A 23,798-nucleotide genomic window follows, 5' to 3' on the forward strand; every position below is an offset into this window, starting at 1 on the left:
TCCCCTGGAGAGCCTGTTCCAGTGCCCAGCCACCCTCTGGGTGTAGAATCTTTTTCCAATATCCAGACTAAACCACCCCTGACACAGCTTCAGACTATTCCCCTGGGTCCTGTCACTGGTCACAGAGCAGAGATCAGTGCCTGCCCTTTGTCTTTCCCTGACAGGGAAGTTGTAACTGCAGTGAGGCCTCCCCTCAGTCTTCTCCAGGCTGAACCCAGCGACTTCAGCCCCTCCTCCCACGGCTTCACCATCATCGTTGCCCTCCTTTGAATGTTCTTTAACAGCTCTTTTTTGTATTGTGGCACCCAAAACTGCCCCCAGCACTCGAGGTGAGGCCTCCCAGAGCAGAGCAGGACAATCCCCTCCCTTGCCCAGCTGGCCATGCTGTCCCTGATGCCCCCAGGACAGGGATGTCCCTCCTGGCTGCCAGGGCCCTGCTGGCTCACATCCAACTTTCCATCAGCCAGGAACTCCAGGTCCCTTTCCCTGGTGCTGCCTTCCAGCCTCTCATTCCCCAGTCTGTCTGTACAGCCAGGGTTGCCCCATCCCAGGTGCAGAATCCAGGATTTTCCCTTGTTGAATTTCACACGGTTGGTGACTGCCCTGGCCTCTCATCTGTCAAGGTCTCTCTGCAGGCCCTCCCTGCCTTTGAGGGAGTCAGCAGCTCCTCCCAGTTCTGTATCACCTGCAAACTTGCTCAGTGTCCCTTCCAGTCTGGTGTTCAAGTCCTTCATGAAGATGGAAGAGCACAGGGCCGAGGATGGAGCCCTGTGGAGCTCCCCACTCTGATGTCCCCCCATTCACTGAACCCTTTGTGCCCCATCTGTGAGTCAGCTGCTCACCCATCACATGGTGTGTTTTTCCAGCGGGGGGCTGGACATTTGGTCCAGAAAGATCCCATAAACTGGCTTCCTTTGGTCAACTAGCTGGGTTACTATGGCATAAAGTACTGGAGTGGTCTGCCTGGGGATGTGGTGGAGTCACCATCCCTGGATGTGTTTAAAAAAAAGACTGGATGTGGCACTCGGTGCCATGGTTTAGTTGAGGTGTTAGGGCATGGGTTGGACTTGATGATCTTTGAGGTCTCTTCCAACCTATTTTGTGATTCTGTGTGAATCTGTGAAAAGGAAATTAAATTTGTTGAGCAGGACTTTCCCCTCAAAAACGTGTGCTGGCTGTGACTCTGTGGTCCTTCAGGTGTTTTTCAGTAACTGATTCCTACCATTAAATAATTCTGGACTCATCTTGGACTTTTACATTGGGGTTTTGTGGCCAGGTTGTGGTAGTGGGTGTTTCCAGGGGTGGTTTCTCTAAGAAGCTGCTAGAAATGTACCCCATGTCTGACAGAGCCAATGCCAGCCACCTCCAAAACAGACCTGCTGCTGGCCAAGGCCAAGCCCATCAGTGGCAGTGATAGTAGTGCCTGTGGGATAGTGTAGTTGGGAAGGGTGTGGGAGAAAATCTGCTGCACAACAGCGTCTGGGAAAGAGGAGGGGAAATCCGTGAGAGAAACAACTCTGCAGACACCAGGGTTAGTGCAGAAGGAGGGGGAGGAGATGCTCCAAGTGCCAGAGCTGAGATTCCTCTGCAGCATGTGGAGAAGACCATGGTGTGCCCCTGCTGCCTGTAGAGCTCCCCAGTGGAGCAAATACCCACCTGCAGCCTGTGGAGAACCCCGTGCCAGAGCAGGTGGGTGCCTGAATGAAGCTGTGACCAATGTGAAACCCGTGCTGGAGCAGGCTCATGGCAGGAATTGTGAACTCTGGGTGAGGAGCCCACCCTGGAGCAGGTTTGCTGGCAGCACTTTTTGTTCCCCAAGGACTGAATCCTGTGGGAGGGATTCACTAGGAGCAGTTTGTGAAGAACTGCAGCCAGTGGGAAGAACTTGCGTTGGAGCCGTTTGTAGAGGACTGTCTCCCGTGGGAGACTGCACAGTGGAGCAGGGGAAGAGTGTGAGGAATCCTCCCACTGAGGAGAAAGCAGCAGCAGAAACAACATGTGATGAATTGACTGCAACCCCCATTCCCCTGCTGCTGCTGCAGGGGAGGAGGTAGAGAATTTGGGAGTGAAGCTGACCCTGGGAAGAAAGGAGGAATTGGGGGATGTGTTTTAAGATTTGCAATTTATTACTCATTATCCTCCTCTGATTTGATTGGTGATGAATTCAGTTGATTCTCCCGAGTCGGGTCTGTTTTGCCTGTGACAGTAACTCGTCAGTGATCTCTCCCTGTCCTTATTTTGACCCATGAGCTTTTCTGTCTATTTTCCCTCCCCTGTCCAGCTGAGAAACTGAAGTCAGTTCATCTCTTGAGGTTACATTTAGGTAAATTCTCAGAGAATTGATGCTCTCAGAGACATGCAGTGGCGCTTACACTGATTACTCTAGCACATTCTTCGTACTTGTATCTAAGGAGAAGCATTTAAGGAATTTGGTTAGCACGCTTTGTTCTTACAAATATTTTTGCCTGGAGACACCATCATTGTATTTGTGTATTCTATCATTTCAGTGTCGCTTGTGAACTCAGTTCAATGAGGTTTTTTTTAAAACCTCAACTCATTACAAAATTATTTTTCTGCATTTTGGCAATAGTAGAATTAGAGCACAGTGCTGGGTTTCAGGGCTCCTACGCAAAGCCAAAATCCCACTTGCAGTAGGTGCTGCTTTCAGCTCTTACTCTTAATTTCTGTTTTAAAATTGCAGGAGTTTTTAAATATATATATCCGTATATGCCTATATATATCTATAGATCTTCTTTTCTGCAAACTTCATAGAGAACAGCATTTTTGTCTACTGAGGAGTACTCTAAAAATGTGTGTTTTATAGAAGGCCTGCAGAAGTAAAGGTACAGCCTACTTCTCAGTGTTAGGAATAGAAACACTTTAAAAAGGGAGCTGTACTTATATTTTAGTTCTTTTCAGTTCATAAATCAGCCCAATGAGTATTAAGATGCTAGGATATTAAACCTAAAGATGCTAGGATATTAAACATAAACCATTTTCCTATATGGAAAATAGCAATCCTTAAAAAATAAATGCATATGTGTTGTGTTATTTAGTATGTGGCTTTATCATTTCAGCCTTCAAAATTGTTGTGAGCATGCCAGGTGTAACTATTGCTCCAAGTTTTTTAAATGTATGGATTCCTTTGATAATCACATCAAAGCATGATGACTTTCTTATTTTGCTGCTTTTAAAGATCTGATCTTCAAGTGCAAACCACATCAGGACATCGTCATATCAATAAAATGAGATGTATTCACAAACTTTTCTTGGAAATGCAGCAAAAGAAAATATTCAAGAACTTCTGCTAGGGGTCTTTTTTCCTTTAACTGTATGCAGACTAGATTAAATATATTTTTAATGTGTCAGCCAACAGCAGAAGGTTACAGAGAGGATGATCTTGCATTCTGGGAGGACCATTTATACTTTTTATTACCAGCCATATGTTGGGTTTTCCCTAAGTTCAGTTTGTGACCTCTAGAGTGCACTTTCTCCTGCCTATTAATTGTCACTTCTGTCCTTCAACTGGTTACTTATTCCATGTTGTCTTTTATACTTTTCCTGCAATCTGGCAGTGTCTAGTTAAAAACATCCTAACCTTTTCTCTATTGCCTTCGAGGCCACAGAAATATTTATATAAGTGATTTAGACTTGAAAGTAAGCTAGAAGCCACTGCTCACACAGATTTTGGAGTCAGTTTTGGAATTTTAAATAGAAAAGTGTATAAGAGTGGCAGAGAACCCACAAGAAGTGCAAAGCACAAAATGGTGTGTAAAGTAAAGCTTTTCAGATCACTGCAGGGTGCCAAATACTCAGCTCTTCAATACATATCTGATTGTCTTGTGCAAGTCCATCATTCACAGGGCCTTCGTATCTGCTTTTAGGAAATAAATATGCAGTTCTGTGTTCTGGGAGAGGACCCCCCACACACATTTCTAAAGTCTTGATGGGAAAGATGAAGGAGGATCTTAATGTGATGAAGGCCAGAGCCTTCCTTTTTCCCACAAAAAGAGGTTCCCTAAAGCAGGACGTGTTGGCAAGTGCTTTTTGCTTGTTAGGAGATAATTGCGTGTTACAAACTTCGGGATAGGACAGGAGGCTGATGAAGAGTGGGCTGAAAAGCTTTTCAGAATATGCTGTTTATTAATGGAAGAGCTTTCACAAAGTGGAATGACCCATGTTTAGCAGTAGCTGCATATATAATTATGCTGCCACTCAGACGCCTGAGGGGTTCATTTAATTACCGTTGATTCGTAGTCTCAAAGGAACTGAGAGTTCAGCCTAAAAGCTCAGTTATAGGTGTTTGAGGGCTGTGCTCTATTTTCAATTTGACTAATGAATTCTTAGAAGAAAAACATCTTTCTGAGATGCTCAGGAACGGATCTGATGCTTTTGCAGGGTTTAACACTGACCTTAGTATAGCTATATTTTTTATGCTAGAAGGTTAAACATAATATTCCAAAATACTTTATTTTAATAAATGTCTATATGCTAATGTGAAAAAAAGTGAAAATTCCAATAAAACTCTGCACAAAATCATGGAGTCAAATTTCTTGGTGTAATAATAGGGATAGCATTCCAAAGTTTCCTTATTCACTCTTAACACCAGGTATGTTAGGCCCAGAGGATGAAATTTTCAGAAGTGCTTAAGGGATTTAGTAGCAGAAGTCCCTATTGATTTCCAATGAAATGTATACTCTTGAAATTCTTTTGGCAATTGCAAAATCCCAGCGTACTGTCCAAGCAGCATTGCAAACCAGCCCTGAGGGCAGCTAAAGTATTTCTCATCTCCCACTAGGACATCAAAGGGGCAGTTTCATCCTGGGTAAAACAGGATACTCAAGTGTGAATTTGCCAAATGTGCCCTTAAACAGGATCAAGTTCTAAAAAAATTCCTATATGGTGTTCTGCATTTAGCTTCTGCTCATTATGTAGGGTTTTTTTTGACATTATGAAGAGATGCTGCTCACCAGAACTGAAGAAAGCACATTTTTTATTCCAGTGAGAGAAAAACTGGTCTTGCAGTTGAGTCAGTTCATTTTCTAGTTTCGTGAAGAATTTCCTGGATGATTTTGGCCAGTTCATTTTGGACCAGATGCTACTGCCTTGGGTCATATTACATCGTGCTGCACTGTGTGACTGCTCATAGTGTGAGCAGGATTAACAGCATCTGGGCTTCAACATCCCCATTGCTCACACCCTGGAAATTCACTGCAAGGAGTTAGGAAGTGTTTTCCTGTGGCAGCCGGAAGATCATCATCAACTATCTCATCTTTCTGATTTCTTTTGTTCTTATTCCAGCTTTACTTTGTAAGCCAACATCCCATGATTTTGTGTGCCCTAAGTGTGATGCTGCTTGCTGATGTTAGTTTGCAGAGGTTAAGAGCTGAGAAAGGGAAGTTCAGTTTTGCCCTGGACATTTGCATTTCAAGATTCAACAGACTTAAATTGGAAAAAAAAAATGATTTTAAATGCCTGTGACAAAAATCTCTGTGGCATGTTGACCAATAAGTTGAAACATGTGTTACTCTGTAATGCCATAGAGATATTGATAATTATAAATGCTCTTCAGAATTTAAAATGGATACATTTGATTAATAAATGTTGAAAGAGGATATGTAGTGTTTCCAGAACCTTCTTTCCACTCTCCTCACTAGAGGAAAAGTAACAAAGTGGTTAATCATGGTTCAGCTCTGATTTGTTTGCATATTCTTTGTGGAGTTTGGTTTGGTTAAGATTGCTCGACTTCTCTAAGAAATGGGCAGTGCATCTCAGGAAAGCTGATGACCTGTGCTATGGTGAGAGCACATTTGGTGAGTGCAGTAATCAAATATTAGCCTGTCTATCTGTAGGAACATAAAGCATGAAATACATAGTTTTTACTTGCACAGCTATTTGTGTAATATTTCCATAGGACCCAAGAGCATAATAAGTACTTTACAGCTAAAAATGAAACAGATACACACTGGTCTCTAAGGCCACAACTAAATAACAGTGCATCTGTAGGAGTTCTGAAACCAGTCTTGCATGTGACTTTCAGAGGACATTTTACATCCTCTGGCCAGGCACATAAGCCAAGTACAGTGCTCTATTTACTTTTTGGGTGTGGGTAATACAACCACTGTTTCTCTTTGGTCTTTATGGTTGTGTATTTTTTTTTTATTTCAACAGTGGATCTCCTGAGTCTGTCTGCTGCCTGTGATGCCTTGGACCAGCACAACCTCAAACAAAATGACCAGCCAATGGACATTCTGCAGATCATTAACTGCCTGACCACCATTTACGATCGACTGGAGCAAGAGCACAATAACCTGGTCAACGTCCCCCTCTGCGTGGACATGTGCCTCAACTGGCTTCTGAATGTCTATGACACGTATGTATGGGGGGCTCAGGACAGGGGAAAGCTCCAGAAGCTTTCCCAGTAGCACAAAGGGAAGGGGAAGGTGTGTTGAGCTGTTTGCCTCATTATAGCATGGTTGGCTTAGAGCTGGAAAAATGGGTAGTTGAAGTGAAAGTTTAATAAACCTAATGGTTTAATGGCTGCATTGAGCTGAATCAATACAGCCCTTGGTTAGGCTTACAATCCTGGATTTACTAAGCTAGGTAATGAGAGAGCTGGAAAACAACTTTTTAAGCAGATTTTTTTTTGTTCAGACCAATTCTGTGACTGCATGTCTGTCCACAGTAGTCATGACTTTACATGGCATTTTAATTTATTTTGATAAAGAAATTCAAGAGAATTATCAAGAAGCAACAGAATGAACACTGTATGAACTCTTGCCTGTCTGTACCTCTGGATGTTAAGCCTTTTCAAATATGTCAATTTTCTATGGCTTTCAATCTGTCATTCTTTTTCAAAGATGGAAGAGGGTCATCTCTTGTCTAATGTGCTCACAACCCGTAGTTGTAAGATTTGAGAAACCTTTAATTCAAAATTTAATTTTAAAAAGTGTACCCATGAATATAAACACAACAGACTAAATATACCTGAAGAAAATTTATGGGTATTCCTTTTAAGTGGATTAATGATAATGCTCATGATGCATAGGCAAATTCCAACATATGTTTGTACACTCATTTTAGAATAAGCCATTATATTTGTATTTGGAGAATTTAATCTTTAAAAAGTCAGTTTTGTGTTTTTAAGGTTTTTATCAGCCACTTCCAGCCAGACATGCTCATTTCTGTGGCAGAATAAACATTTACCTGTAGAATTGGAAGGTCATGGGACAACTACTCTATTTCCATTGACATTTTGAACCATATTGTTGTTACTGGGCCATAGCATTGTTCTTCCATCCACCCTTTGTCACAGCAGTGAAGCTTTAGTGATCACCTGCAAAAAGAAAGTACAGATTTATACAGATCATGTCTTCCTGAAGGATCACCTCCAATAAGTCAGTTTTTTGTGACAACCCCTCAGCAGCTGCAGTATCCTGTGGATTACCCAGATTACATTATATTTCTTATAGTTTACCACTACTAGAGAATGGGGCTATATTCATTCAAGAGCCAGGTTTTATTCGTTTAATCTGCTTTGGCTTTCACAGAGCAGTGATCCACTTCTTAGTTACCATGAACCATAAATAAGACATAGATGAGGACTCCCAGTTAGTGAAAACAAAACATGTGTTAGGGATATTAATCTGTATCAGTCACATAAGAAGCAGAGAGGGAACTAAAGGTCATTCCACTGGCTGCTCCTAAGCTGAACTGTCCAGTTTGGATGTGGCATGTCCACTAGCCATGTCCAGTCTAGCTTTCTTTATGTTGCACTGTGCTGCAAGTACAACATTAGAAATTATAATTATCTGCCTCCAGGCAATTCCCTAGGTGTGCTGAGGAGCTGCATATTGCAGGGCACAATGGAACACAGAGGTGTTTTATGTGTGAGGAAAGCTTGTAGCTATTTTACCAAAATTCAGGTTTAAATTGCGCTGGTAAGAGAGGTGACCTTGGGGTTACATGTGTTTAGTTTTCATTGTAAACTTAATAGGCAGAGATCAACCAAAGTTCACAACGCTACCAGAGATGTTTAATTAAATGTACTGCATCTTTACTTTTCTTATAATTGAAAACTGTCATTTGTAAAGATATTAATCAAATTCACAGTCAATGACTGATCTAATTATGGGTACAGCTCTGCAAATCCAGCACATTTCGGATTTGTTTTAATTGATCAGTCACTCATGCTCATTTGCAGTAGCTTGCTAAATTATTGGTTTGACTTGGGAGGAGAGGAGAGTGAACTGAACAACTCATAATTCGTACAAGTTTCAATTTAATTGCCTTGCAGAGCAATCATTATTCTATATTCTTCTCTTGTATAATTTGCATGAGTCTGGTATTCATCAGGAGGAGTTTCTCAGGGCACAGATGATAATTAATTTGGAAAAGATTTGAGGGAGAGGAGTGAAAGGACCAGAGTGTGGAAAGCATAGGTAAACTACAAATGCTTCTTATTCATGATGAAACACGTAAGATTCTTTAATAAAAAGCTGCAAATTCTAAATTTGGCTTTGTCCACAGGTTTCTTTTGTAGGGTTTGCAGGGGAGATGTGTGGGTAAATGAGCACTGCTGGCTCCTCAGCTCTTTCATAGGTTTAAAAAGACCACATGCATCTTTACCTGTGGTGCAGCCTGATGCATGAGCACGGCCTGCCTCTACATGAGGTGATGCTTCAAAGCTGTTGATAAGCCTCTGCTTCAGAAATGTTGGGTTTAGGCTTTAGCCTCCTGTTTTGTGTATGTCTTTGTTTGCAATAGATGTTACATATTTAAAATGCTATCAGAAACACAAATCTGGGGGGGAAGCCAGCAACTAGGAGTAAATTGAGTTAAAGCAGATGAGTGAGGGAAGATGTGAAGGTTTGTCAGTGCGTTGCCTGCAGCTCAGAGGAGGATGTTGTTCTCGCTGTCGCATTAGAAAGCAGAAGTAGTAATGTGGGCACATTACAAGGCAGGAGTGAGCGTGGAGGGGAGACTGACAGGCAGCAGGGGCTGGTTGGAGTGTGCCAGCCCCTTGGCACTGCACGGGAGAGCTTTGAGCGCTGCCAGGAGGAGCTCGGAAACCACACCAAGGTGTTTATGGCATAACTGTACAGCCTGCCTGCCTTGCCATGATTTCTAGGCAGGCTTTATCTTTCACCTGAACATATTGCAAGTGTCTCTGTCACTGCACACTTCTGGCAGAGGCTGCTTTTTCGTGCCTGGCTTCCTGTTGCCTTTTCAGGCAAGTCAGGGCATGGCTGACAGACAGTAAGCAAAGACTTTCTAAAAGCGACTGCTACGTTGGATTTCTGGTGGAAGTAAGGCTATATTGTCTTTGGCAAGAGGACTAGTTTGCTGTTCTGTCAGGGACCTCATCTCTGAGAATCACTCAGCAGCAGTTCATAGAGAAGCCTGTTCAAGGAAGCATAGTGTAAAGACCCTTTACTCACTCTTTTTATAAAAAAGGAGATGAATAGTTATTTCTGATCGAGACCATTTCATGTGGAGATGATACAACAGCACACTGCAGTTCAGCTATGCCTGTGAAGCCACAGCAATGTTTTCTTTTTCTAGCTTAACTAATAACCATCCAGCTTGAGTATTGTCTGTGAGATTTAATTTATGAAGTCTACAGTACTGCAGTGAACTTGGTTATAGTAAACAAATTATGACATGATTGGATTTTATTATCAACCAGTGTTTCTTTTCCATTAGGGGTCGAACAGGAAGGATCCGTGTCTTATCTTTCAAAACCGGTGTCGTGTCCCTTTGTAAAGCACACCTGGAAGATAAATACAGATGTAAGTCGGTATAGTTATTTTGGGTTTACCTTCTGTTTGTGTTCCTGTTTTATTCCTCCTGGTTTTTTATTGAATAAACATTTAAATAGCATACAGAAACATTATTTTAGATATTGCAGATGCAAAGTGTGTTTGTTTCACCTTGTACTTTTAAGTTATTTGTTCTCTGTAGTTTTAGGTAATTTAGCTCTGTGGTTGCCAAACCATTTTGATCACACCCCTCCCAGCAGAAAAACTTTTGACCATGCACCTCCAATAGATGTAGATCTATTTATAAATTATGTACATGTACTGCTCTACTAATATATTGTCTACATTATAAAGCATACCAAAAGTAGAAAGTTAAGAAGGATGTGATAAAGATTAAATAAACACTTTTTGAAACTTTCAATTGAATTTATTAACTGTACAAAAAGTATTTCTTCACTGCACCCTGATGGACTGTCTTGAACACTCTCTGAGGCACAGGAACCCCTTTAGAGACCATTGGTTCAGCACACCTTTACACACAAAAATGCATGTCTACAGGACACTTGCATTACACTATTTTTAAATATATTAACTTTTTAAAATGATTCCCACATTGTGGTCAGTCTTATTATATACATTGTATTTAAATATAGTTGCTACCTTTAAATAAATAAGTTTTAAGAAATAAATACTAAAGGTGGGCAAATTTTGCATATTTTAAGAGAAGAAATACTTGAAAAAATTCCACTTGCAGTCTTAGTTTTACGTGACTAATAAATCAGTTCACTAATGAGACTAGGATCCAGAAAAGAACTACTGATAAATGTAGTTCTCAAGAGTAACTTTCTTGTTGAATTAACTGGTATTACTCATTCAAGCACTTAAAAATACCACTGAAAATTTAACCTTTAGGGTTTGACCCGATAGCAGTTCTTCTTCAGTTGTTACCATTTTACTCTCTACTAATGCAAGCTGAGGAACTCTAAAGAGAAAAAAGACCCCACAGTACCAACAGTGGGGTCTGTGCATGACGATGTGAAATTGGATCAGATTTTAGGGCAATCACAATGAATGTCACAGTTTAGATTTCTAGATGTTTCATGTGGGCGTTAAGAAAAAATATTCAGAAAATCTTTTTAAAAAATTAGTACAGATTTTTTCAAAATTGTATTTCATCTAAGATGATCAAAGTTATAAAGGAAAACATTTATTCATATTTTAGATTCTCCTGCAGTGTGTGTGCACGGTTAAGTGTCCTATAACCTTGCTGAGGACATTTAATGTTTTAATGATGGGGAAATTGAAAGCTGAATAGCTGTGGGAGAGGAAGGGATTGTGTCTGTCATGCTGTGGTCTGGCTTTGCCATCCATGCTGAAGTCATAGTGCAGTTGCCATTAGTATTGCTGCAAGTATGCAATGACTTGCACCCCTTAAAATTTTTTTGTCTCATTTGTGCAGCAGAGCAGAGTTGGTTGTGCTAGAGCACAAGTCTTGAGGCTTGCAGAGGTGATGGAAGCATTCATCCCAGAATTATTCATTATAAAACTAGACTTTGCAAGAGTGAAATTCATGTAATTAAAAAATAATCCTTTCTCTATCTGTTCCTTTATTCCTTTGGAAGGAAACAGGTGTCTAAGAAGTGCTAGGAAAGTTATCTCGAGCAGTGCTGAAGCACCTTTATAATTGTATCCCTGGTGTTGGGTAAAATATTAAAGTGGCTCCAAAAAAAGAGCATTATTTTATTCTAGCCTTATTTTGCTCTCTCTTTTTTTTTTTTTAACTGTTGAAAAGTAAGGAGAATTTATTCAGGTAATGTATTGTCAACAGAGATGTTGGCAAATAAATATTTTATTTAACAATAAACTGTTTCTTCCTTTTATTATGAATTCTATAACCTCCTCAATATATATGTAGTATAATTAATTCCCTTCAAATTAAATTGAGCTTATGCAGGGATAATAATTCTGTCCTGTAAGGATTCTTATCTAGAATGATGCAATAACAGAACATGTCATCAAATGACATTTCACTTCAGAAGCTAAAAATTAATATGATATTAAAATTTCTGATGGACAGCAGGTTCTTCCATATTGTAATTTCTATTTTATTTTAGAAATTCTCTTGAATTAAAAGATCAACATATATATAAAGTTAGGCAGCTCTTGGTTATCATTTTAACTCATCTGGAAGAGAAATGGATTCTCTGAGTTGTGTGTTGATTGCTAAGACTTGAAAAGGTACTCTATGTTGTATGAAATTATTTTACCATTAAACATTATTTTTTAGACATCTGTGTTGTGGCTCGAAGATCCTGCTGTTTAGTTAGCTGTGTTACCGAGTCTCTGCTTCTATTACCAGTAATGACACATGTGCTGTGTTAGAGTGGCCTTTCTTCCCAGGCACAAGCCAGTAACACTATTAAAAATTACCACAAGACTCACATTTCACAGAAAAACCCCAGTGTTTATGGGAACAGAAGCAGCCAGATGGAAGTTTTATTTGTGCTCATGTCCTCCAAGGCTGTTGACCGCACCTGTGAGCTTTGGAAACGACACAAATCTGGGCTGCTTGCCACATCCTGGTGGCAGTGCTTGACCTCTGGTGTCCTTCTCCTTCCTCCAGACCTGTTCAAACAAGTGGCAAGTTCCACTGGCTTCTGTGACCAGCGCCGGCTGGGGCTGCTGCTGCACGACTCCATCCAGATCCCCCGGCAGCTGGGGGAGGTGGCCTCCTTCGGGGGCAGCAACATCGAGCCCAGCGTCAGGAGCTGCTTCCAGTTTGTAAGTCCATGTTCTGCTGGCTCTGAATTTCCTGATTGGTATTTTGTCTTGAGCTCGCCTGTACTTCTGAGGAGGGTTGAAAGTCTGGGATGAGGATTAGGGTGCTGTGGTTCATGTGATGTCCAGAGGAGGGCAACAAGGCTGGTGAGGGGCTTGGAACACAAGCCCTATGAGGAACGTTTGAAGGAACTGGGGTTGTTTAGCCTGGAGAAGAGGAGGCTTAGAGGTGACCTTATTGTTCTACAGTAAAGTCACCTAAAACTACAACTTCCTGAAGGGAGGTTGTAGTCAGTTGGGGTTTGGTCTCTTCCACCAGGCAGCAACAGACAGAGCAAGAGGACACAGTCCAAGCTATGTCAAGGAAGGTATAGGTTGGATATTAGGAAAAAATTTTTCACCGAAAGAATAATAAGGTACTGGACTGCTCTTCCCAGGGAGGTGGTAGAATCACCATCTCTGGATGTGTTTAAAAAAAGACTGGACATGGCACTTGGTGCTATAGTCTAGTGGAGGTGTTAGGGCATAGGTTGGACTCTATGATCTTAGAGGTCTCTTCCAACCTCATTATTTTGTGATTATGTGATGGTAGTGCCCTTTGGCTCATTAAACTGTTTCCTTGACAAGGTGTATTTGAATTAGCTCAGAGGGCAGATAATTGTCATTGGGGTTCCTGTTGGAACTGAACCCTGCAAACAGTGTAAGTCTTTGTTGCAGCAGCTCCTGGTTTTACAGTTTTCTATTGCCCAGCAGTAGATAACTGTTTATTGCTGCTATGTAGGTGTACAGCAGTAGTTTATCTGAATTTTGGGCATGTACATAGCAGTGACAGCCAGGTGCCCAGGGGAGCGATAGGCAACCGCCTGCAGTGCTGTCTAGGGGCGAGGAGTGCTCGATGAGCTCCTTCCACTCCTTGAATGGATAATACCAGTTTTCTTTTAAAGCGTACGGAAAGAATTCCTGTCCTGTCTGTTGAGGAATACACAGCAAACTGGAGGCTCTTTTTCAAACTTGTAAATTATTTAATCTGGGGAGGAAGAGAGTTAAGGGAATTATTCATCCTTATCATAAGCACCAGCAGAATGCACAAGATGAAGACAGCTGCTTAGTGAAAAGGTAGAGGAGGGGAGGTAATGTATGGTCTGTGATTAACTCTAAATGCATCTTCTACATTACAATGGAAGAAAGCTCTTTTCCCATCTCCTCACTGTCCCTGAGGGATTTTTTTGTTTGCTTGGGGAAGGGGGGAGTTGTTTGCCTTTTTGCCTGCTGCTCAAGTTTCATTATGTAGTAGTTTCAGTTCTGTAGTAAGCAAAACACAGCAAGTGTTTTCAATGAATATTAATGCTTGGAAGTAGACTGCATACACACAATGACTTCGAAAAGAATCTAATACTAAAATCACCACAAACTTCAGTTCTGATGGGACATTTACTTTCTGTATTTTTGATGTTTCCTGTGACAGATTAATTCTACAGGATTTACATTTTACTGTTTCTGTCATTCATGTCATGACCTTTTATAATTCTTATCAGTATTTGATGCCATTTCAGAATGAGTGTTTTATAGGGCTGTGTCCTGGGTGAATAACCCATGCTCATAAACTGTGCACAGTAATGTTGATAGCTCTGTTAGACCCTGCTGGTGCTTTCAAGCCTTGACATCCATGTTGGGCTTTCAAGTGACACCAACACAAAATGATTATGCAGCAAATCTATGGTAAAAATTTTGTACGAATGACCTTCCTCAGGAATTAGGACTCACCGGGTTCCGTCGTTTTCCCAAGTGAATGTCAACAGCGCTTTAGAGCACCATTGAAAAACTGATAAGGAAAGTGACCTCAGAATCTGGCAAAACCATAGGTTGTTTTTTTCTTTTAAGAAGGCTGCCATTCTGTGTGTTTACACTAGGAATAAAACAATATAAAATCACAGTGATGAAACACACCAAACCCATTTTTTTAAAGTAGGGAGAAGACTCTTGGAGATGGTCCTGTGCAGGTCTGGGAGTTGGACTCAGTGATTCTTGTGGGTTCCTTCCAACTCAGCTTGTTCTGCGATTCTGTGATTTTGTGCTGTTTATTTGAACAAAAGGAGTTAGCAACATTGTCATTAGAAATGAAGACATGCCAGCAGGCTGAAAGTTGTACCACATCCAGCTGCTGGCATTTCTAGGAACGGCCCAAGCACAGCTGGACACAACCTTTGGCATGCTCAGAAATCAGAACATCAGAAAACCTGAAATGTCCTTCTTTACCTGCACTGAAAAATAGATTTTTTTCCATACCTGCAATAGGAGAAATGTCATCCTCTCTTTTTTCCTCCAGATGAAGCTTTATTTTAACTCTCAGAGTGCAGATTGGTTTCCAATTTGGGCTGCAGCAGAACAGAGATCTTCTTGGAGGGACAGAAAGGGGGAGGGAGGGTGAGATGAGGAGGGGAGATAGAGGAAGAGGTGGGATGGAGTCCTAGGGAGAGGAACAGAAATCCAAGCATAGGGAAAGCCCTAATGAAGGCAAAGAAGAAGGAAATAAGGAGTGGAAAATAAGGATGACTCTTAGGGAATGACAGTAAGAACAGCAGTAAGAATAATAATGATGAAGGGGGTAGAATAAGGCATGAAAGAAAGGAGCAGCCAGGAATGGAAATGGGGAAAGAGATCAGAACTTCCCATGAGAAAGGGAGAAGGGGAGCACTGAGACTTCCTTTCAGTGTAGGGTGGTGGGCACCAGGACCCACGGGCTGGGGGACAAGCACAGAAACGTTGGTGGGGGGAACATGGAGCAGCCCAGGAGCCAGGGAGGCTGGAAAAGCTGGACAGCCAGGCAGCACTGCTACTCCCAGCAGCCTCCTGTTACTGGAGCAAGATAATTCATTCTTGAAGAATATTGTGGGGGTTCATAGTTTACATTACTGCATGGGAGCTAATTTAAGTCTTTCTTTGTACGCCCACGTTGAGGAATGCTTTTTCTTTAGTTTTGGTTTTTTTCTTCCTTTTTTTCTTCCTTCTTTCTGGTGATGATAACCCAGCAATATAATTGCAGTCATGTCAGAGTTGCAACAATTGTGTGCTTCAGAAGTGGTTCTCCCAGCTCCCTTAGGTTAGGTGCCCTGGCAACGGCCTTGTCTGTCTGCACAGCAGCAGAAAAAAAGGGGATGTTTACTGTTCCCGGAGATAACAGGGGAAATCTCTCCTGCTTTTTGAAGGGTGAGTCCTTGGGAATGAGGTTTGGGCAGGGAGGAGCCCAGCCCTGCTGTTGGCAGCAGGCTTGCCTGCTGCACACCTCTGCTCCTGAGAATCGGTCCCCTTCTCCCAAGGCTGCTGCTCCAGTCTTCCTGCTACTTCTCCCTCCCCCAGCACTGACTTGTGCTTTCTGTAATTTTCATTTGCAGGAAGGTGCTGGTAGAAGTTCTTGGGAGGAGAACGATATCATGGGACTCATCTTTCCTATTTGGGGCAGGCGTGTGTAATTTCTGCTTTGAGATTTTAAAGAAAAAATGCTTTTAAGTTTAGAGAGCAAAGAGCTTAATCCAGTGACCACTTGAAGACTGTATAGTTCTGCTTAAGCTCAGAATGCATCAAAGCAATCTATAGATCCATGAAAAATTGAGTGAATTCAGTGTTGCTGCAGTGTGAAGGGACTTTCCTTTTAGTTCTGTGATGAGTAGGTTTTTTAAGTAAACAGGATAGGGAAATGATATGGAGTGAAGGACACACGGTTTTAATCACAGTGGAAAATTATTAATATGCTTTCCTCATATAGTGTAAACAGGACCTAGGAATTCACATTACTGCCTTGGATGAGTTACTGTGACATTGGGACTTTGAAGAAATGTGATGAGAGAGCAGAGTGCAGCTCAGATGAAAATGTCCCTCACCATTTCTTAGTAAAATGTTGGACAGTTGGCTCTTGGTTATAAAATGCTTTAAGTATGCTTTCTTTCAAGGATATACTTGAATTAGAGTACTTGATGTTAAAAACTAGAACAGATGAAGCTAAGGAGTAGTAAAATATGTGCAGTTAACTCATACATGTATTTTTAACCTTGTTTTGTTTCACTTTGATGAAGCAAAGTATTTTAATATTCTGTATTTTATAGTCTTCATTACGAGATTTGTACTTGATCAATGGTAAGGCAAGATCAGCCTACTTTCTAAAACCATGGAAGTGTGTCCAAATCTGGTGTATTTACTCAGGCAAATAAAATCCAAAACAGAGTTGTTAGTCCTTTTAGGTGGCATTTGGGTGTTACAAATCCTGGGCCAGGACCCTGAAAGTGACTTTGGCCATAAATGCTGTGATTTGAATTGGTTGGACAATTGTTTCTTGAGGCATTGTTTATTGCTTTTATTTTTGAGCAGTTAGGAAATGCCAGTACTATGTACAAATAACTGTATATAGTTATATATACAGGTCTATATGAAGTCTATATGAAAAGAACTTACAAGTGCTGTGTTACTGTTGAGGGACTCGATCATTTTTAACAGATTCAGGCAGCCCTTGTTTCTATTCATAGGATATTTCTTCTGCTCCTGGCTCTGACAACAGAGAGCTGGCCAAAGGGAACTAGCAAATCCTTCCTCAAGCTGCTGTGCTGTAAATGTCATAAAACAGCAATTCTGGTTTTATTTCAGCAGGATTTTGTGAACCTGTGCCTGACTTTGGAGGCAGTCTTGAGGAGTCCTACAAGTAAACTGCTTTCAGAAGCTATTTTAAAATGGTTTAAGGGGTGGGGATCAGGAAGATGCTGTTAAGTGTGGATGATATAAAACTACACTAATTAACTTCTGGGTTTCATGTTATTTTTTTTTATTATTCTTTGCCACAACACTAAAAGCATTGACTGTCAGTGCAATCAAGTGTAATGCAGGAGGGGAAGACGAGGGTGAGCAGGGTCTGTTCTCCTGACTGGGGACACAGGGTTGCTGTTACTGGCTGCTCTGCATTTTTAAACTTTACCAAGTTATAAGAATCCCATCCCTCAGTTCTGTTTGTCCAAAACAGTATTTACCAACATAAAGCTTTCTACCCAGGGTGAAAAACATCATTCAGTTAACAATGTTAATTTATTTCCAGTCAACTTCCTACACTGCACATAAGCAGAATATAGCTAATCAGAAATGTTATCAGAAATTTCTGCTGTATTATCTGCCTCAGTCTAAAAGCATACCACATTGTTCATGTAAAATCCCAACTGTATTTTGTAGCATATTTCCTATTATGGACAGACAAAGTTAATATAGCATAGGATATTTTTTCAGCTACTAGCAAGAGGAAGAGAGAGGGAAGAACAAAAAACTTGTCTCCCAAGTATTGCATAAAGATGCTAGCACCACCCAACTTCCTATTTCCCCATTGTTTCTGCAGAATAAATACTGAAAAACAGATGTCTGGAACATAATGAATTTGAATGTCCTCCATAACAAATTGTTACTTGTAAGCTGGAAAGGCCTTAATGAATTTTACTTTATGATTCACTCTGTTATTACCATAAAAATTGTGAAATGTGTTCAAGAGAAGAACCATTAATATTCTTTACAGCTTGATCTTGTTTCTTCAGATATGAACTGTATGAATTCAGCCTTTTTCCCGTATGTAAAATCTTCAGCTGCTGCCTTACTGGATTTAGAGATTATTTTAAAAATTGTAATAGCAGCTCAGGAGGCAGCTGAGAACTGTCTGTCCTATACTGTCTGACCCTGACCAGCTTTTCTCCACGTGGCTTTAAATCTTCATGTAATATAATTCAGAACCAGTTCTGATACATTTTAATGCACCTAATCTCTCTGAGCACAGGTTTTGTACAGCCGCCATACGGAGCTCTGCCTAGGCAGCTATTGGGACTGCTGGCAATTGACAGTGACTGCAAAATTAAAATAGATCTAGGGTGTTACACAAAGTCTTTCATTGCTGCAGCATTTTCCCTGCAAATTTAAAGCAGCTACAAGTGGAGAGCAGGGCTTTGAGCGGCTCATTCTTATTCTGACTGCAGCTTGCACTGCAGCATTTCCGTACACCTCATGTTTTTCTATTAGGAATGGTATATTAAAGAGATCCTCTTAATTTTTTTTTTTTTTCAGGCTTAGAAGACCTCTGTATAGAAAGTGTAGTCTGCTAGGCAGGGTTATGGTTTGCCAGTGTAGTTGCTGGCTAAAGCTGGATCCCTGAGTGAGTCACAGAAAGCCTCTCCCTTGCCCTTTTGTTGCCCTGCCTTCCAGCTGAAAATATAGATGGTCATATTTTAGAAGCATGCCTTTCACTTAAGAGTTCCAAAATTAATTTAATTCGACTGAATTCACTGATGTACTGTGGCAGAAGGCAGTATTCACTGTTCTGAACAAATCCTTTTGCCAGTGTTGACTGGACTTTACTGTGCTTTTGATTTTCTCTTTTTATTATTGGGGGGGGTTCCTAAATTCTGCAGCTATGTGAAAAAACAGAGAACTAGGGCTTAATGCAGAAGACTTCAGTAGTGTTTCAGCGTGTATTCTATTTAATGTAATCCTTCCATGAATATCAAATTGTGAAGGACTTTATCTGAATAATTGTAGATGTGTTCTGATTTGATGTTTTTACCCCAAACATCCAAAAAAGGATATTTCTTACTATACTAGAAGTCCATGTATATGGATCCCAAGTATAGTGATAGGAGTCATTGGATGGTTTCCCAAACGAGCACCTTAAGAAGGAAGCTCTGACCAAGAATCTTTGTTTCTGATTAACTAAAGTATTGCAACAGCATTTTAAGTCAATTGTAATGCAATTCATTATTCGGGGCATATTACAGGGCTTGTATTTCACATCTTTTTTTGTGGCATTCTGTCTGGAAGACTGCATTTTCTTAGCCTTCAAATATTGATCAGTTAATTTGTTTGTCAAGGTTATAAACATTGTTAGATTTAACAGAAAACAAAAAACAAAACTACAGCTAATTGGTTTTCCCTATAGCTCTCTCTCCTGCTGATCAGTTGGGGTATTTTTTCTCGAAATTCATTGCTAACGTATTTAGTTCAATAAGGTTTTAGCTGGATTATACTAAACTCAAATTTCATGAGAAACTGGACAAGTAACTGCAAGCAAGCATAAAAATCCTCAGCACTCAATCCCCTATTCATCTTGGTCCATGTACATGATACATTAATGCTTATTATTTATTTAAGTGCTTCAAATAGGTTTGGAACCACAAAGGAAGACAGTCAGCCTTGTGAAGTTTAAAATATAAAAGACTGGCCCACTGAGAGCTGTATTTGAAAGCATAGAGAAAAAAGAAAACAGAGGATTTAAATATATTCAGACCATAAATATGCTGTTGCTGTGGGGAGCATGGAAGGAAATGTCTGGAGGAATTGGAATTAGCATGTAGTGATGGTTTAGAGAAACAGAGCACGATGTTATCCCTCTTCATCACTTGGGCTGTTCTCTGTATGGGCACATCCTCACTTCTCCCACCCTCCCCCCCAGAGCCCCTTGAGGTTTCCACCTGATCTATCACCTCAGTTTCAGCACTGAAACCATCTCCCAGGTTCTCAGGTAACAGTTTTGTAAAGGCTTCGTGACACCCTGCACCATGGAGGGCTGTTTTCTGTAAACACTGACTCCGTCATTCCACTGATTTCCTTTAAATCCCTTTTGATGCTCCTTGCCTTTGTTCTGCCCTGTTCTTTGCAGTGTCCAGCCTGCTGCTACAGTGTGACCTCTACCCACTCAGAGATCCCTACTGTCCTCTGTTCCCTTGTGGGTTTTGTCTCTTTGTTTTCTTTTTCCATACTGTGGGTGCTCTGGGTAGGGATGATATATCATTTTTTGAGGGTGCACGGTGCTTGGCACAATGGGATTTGACTCTGTGACTGAGCTGCCTTGAAGTTACCATGGAAGAGATACCTGAAATATCATAGGGATGGGATGGGATGGGATGGGATGGGATGGGATGGGATGGGATGGGATGGGGTGGGATGGCAGCAGAGGAATGGGTTTGCTGGGAAGTGTTCATTGGCTCTGCTGTTGGCAAAGAGATGAGTGTGGGATGTAATGGAATCTGAGAATGTTATTTTGTGGGACAGAACTGTATTGTGTTTGCAGTCAGTGATGGAAATTGGAAATTTAAAGAAGAGGTGGTTTGAGGCATTCAGGGAGAAAGAGGGTTTACATGTTCAACAACAGGCTTGAGAGAGATTTGAATGATTTCCTTATGTGTGCATTATGAAGAAAGGTCAGTGTGATAATGAAAGATGTTAAGGAGAAAGGAATTTTGATCAAAAGACATGCAATTTTTAGGGCTTGGATAACAGTTTTTAAAATAGGTGAGAAGCAGTGCTATACGGTCTCAGATAAGAGAGAGAGAATGTGAGATCAGGCATCAAAGGTGATCCTGTAAGTGGATGATTTTCTCTGTGACAAAGTACATGGTAGTGCTGTCTATTGTAATAGAGAGAATAAGAGAAAGAGAGATTTGAAATATTAATAATGGTTTTCAGTTCCTGGCTTGAAGGCAGGATCCTGGGGATTTTTTTAATTTTTTTTTTAATGAGTAGTTGGGCTGGGGGAAAAGTTGGAGGTATATTCCTGGAAGAGATATGGAGTTGACAAGAACAGCTTGAACTGTTAGTTAGCTTGTGACTAGACAGATCAGTTATGCTCAGCCCTTGTCATTTTTTCCCCTTGTGTTTCAGGCCAACAACAAACCAGAGATTGAAGCAGCCCTTTTCCTGGACTGGATGAGGCTGGAGCCACAGTCCATGGTGTGGCTGCCTGTCCTGCACAGGGTGGCTGCTGCTGAGACTGCCAAGCACCAAGCCAAGTGTAACATCTGTAAGGAGTGCCCCATTATTGGATTCAGGTACAGACTCTCTCCCTTTCAGCCACGTGTGCTTCTGCTTGGTGGATCAAGACCTCTGCCTGATTCCAGGCAAATCAGGAGCTTCATTTTATTGGTATTTTGTTCTTGGAAAAAATAATTGTGATGGGGACACGAGGGAGAGTGGCACCTAGACTGGGTACAGTGCTGTGAGACTTGCAGAGGACAAGTCATCTATCAGTTAAAATGTGGCACTTCCTCTGTGTCCCAGTCTTTCCATGCCTCAACAAAAGCATTGCACAACTAACACAATCTGCCTTACATTCAGTGTGTCCTATGCAGTTGCATTTTCTGAATTGGATCCTAATGAATTGCTTTCTGTCATAGCATAAAGCAAGGAAGTGCCTTGAAATTTCTTAGGCATGTGAAAGCTACATGTGCATTTCTCTGTGAAAGAATGTTGGTGGAACATTAACCTGGAGTGGGGGAAATGCTGCTGGTCTATTTAAACATCTGGATTGACACCATGGTTACTATGGCAATGAATAAGTCACTGTGTTGTAAAATGGCTGTGTGTTGGTGTGCCTGTTGAGAAGCCACTTAAAGGCTGAGTAAATACTCACTTTCAATTATGCCTAGACTTGTTTTATCACTTTGCTTCGCAATAGCTGCTTTGTATGGTTTCTGCCCTTTTTACACACAGTCTCCTTTTATCATTGGCATTTCTCCTTCTATGTTATCGTGTTGTTTACAAAGAGCTTTCTGTAATTTTGTGTCTAAAACTCAGATAGATAACAGCAGCAAGCAGTGCTACACAAAAAAGCCATCATTTTGCTCTAACCTGGGAGCAGATGAATGTAGCTTTTATGCATGTAGTGGGGCAGTGCTTTCTGCTACAATTTCACAGGCAGTGGGAAATGGGGGAAATTTAGAAGGTATTTATTGCTTTGTTTTGAATCTGAGGCTTTTGCTCTAATAGTCTAAATTCTTTTCTTTTGCTTTTTATTCCCCATTAATATCTGAACTGGGAAGTGATAAATATTACTGAGGAAGAGCTATGGATTGGATGTGAGTAATTCAGCACATCCACAAAGTCTAATTTTCCCATTCCCGGATGCAGTTTATTAACTACTGTATTACTTACACAGTTTTGTATAAACCAGCCAAGGACAAGTAGGTGGAATTGAAAAGTGCAGCCCTTGGAAATATCAAAGGATGGCAAGTGAATGGATAGTCTGTTGTAAGCACCGAGAACTCAGGAAGCAGACACTGGAGCTCTGTGTTTGTGTCTAATTTTACTTGACTGATCTCATCTGTCTCTTAAATTTATATAACAAATCTATTATCATGATAGTAGAATCCGTCTGTCACAGATTTTTTTTCTCTGTCTTTGCAAGTCATTGAAACCCTGTGTACACACTTGACAAAAAAGATACTGTACTGGAAGGCTTTTAGAAAGCTAATACTGTGCACCCAGTTCATGTAAAACAATGTTCTTTTGAGGTCGTCGTGGCTGAGCTGCTCCGTGTATTTGGAACAAGACAACCCTTATGCCTCCGGCTCTTTCAACCACTTCAGCACAGCAGATACAACAGTTAGCTGCCTCATAGAGCTGATGAGATTAAATAATGGCCCAAAAGTGCATTTGGAGTTTTGCATGGATGGAATGCTCTGCAGGAAAATTGTTTTTATAGAGGTGCTAGGAAGGACATGAGGAGGTTGCCAGAGTGACTTTCTGAGAGGGCATCACTTTCTTGAATTTTCCTCCTGGAGGACATTCTATTTTAGGAATCATGATGAAGAGCAAAGGATCTGAAGTTAGTGTCATAGAGATAAAAAGTGTGGTAGTGTCTTTCATATGTTAAAGGTGAGTGGATGTGCAGAAATCTTCACTGTTGCCCAATATTAGAAATTTTTTTGAAGATTAGATCTATGCAAACATCTGAGGCAGCAGTACCTGTCCCTCAGGGCAGAGGAGCATTGCTGGGCATTGCACACCGCGTGACATGTCACAGAAGAGAATTTACTAACACAGCAAACTTGATGGGCTGATACGAAGCAGTCACACACAAAGCTCTGAAGCCGTGAATTTTTTTCTTTTTTATCCTCTTTTAGGTACAGAAGTTTAAAGCACTTTAACTATGACATCTGCCAAAGTTGCTTCTTCTCTGGCCGTGTTGCTAAAGGTCACAAAATGCACTATCCCATGGTGGAATACTGCACACCAGTAAGTAGCTGTTTTACTGACCCTTACTGCCCCTTCTTATGTAGAAAGTAAAAACTTCCTTTCCTTTGTGCAAGGTAATGAAGCATTAGGACTGCTTTTCTTCCCTCCTCCATAATTAAATCTCATTTTATATACTGTACATGCCAGCAATTTTGTTGCTTATTCAAGGATGCTCCAATGGTTTGAAGTAAACTAAAGTTCTTTGTTTGCACAATTCTGTGTCATAATGTATTGTTG

The 23,798-nt window shown here is 40.9% G+C and overlaps 1 protein-coding gene across 16 annotated transcripts in view; it reads left to right on the forward strand.

The window, feature by feature from the left end:
• The window catches only part of DMD (dystrophin), a 1,046,004-nt gene that overhangs the window by 977,369 nt on the left and 44,837 nt on the right, over window positions 1-23,798 (forward strand). For all 16 annotated transcript variants that reach the window (XM_077171917.1, XM_077171927.1, XM_077171925.1 and 13 more), the window contains 5 exons: window positions 6,172-6,373; window positions 9,706-9,791; window positions 12,385-12,542; window positions 21,210-21,376; window positions 23,450-23,561. In XM_077171917.1, the coding sequence (XP_077028032.1) occupies window positions 6,172-6,373; window positions 9,706-9,791; window positions 12,385-12,542; window positions 21,210-21,376; window positions 23,450-23,561 (725 nt within the window). The remainder of the gene's footprint in view (window positions 1-6,171; window positions 6,374-9,705; window positions 9,792-12,384; window positions 12,543-21,209; window positions 21,377-23,449; window positions 23,562-23,798) is intronic.

The sequence above is a fragment of the Agelaius phoeniceus genome, chromosome 2 (assembly GCF_051311805.1).
Source record: "Agelaius phoeniceus isolate bAgePho1 chromosome 2, bAgePho1.hap1, whole genome shotgun sequence".
NCBI lineage: Eukaryota > Metazoa > Chordata > Aves > Passeriformes > Icteridae > Agelaius > Agelaius phoeniceus.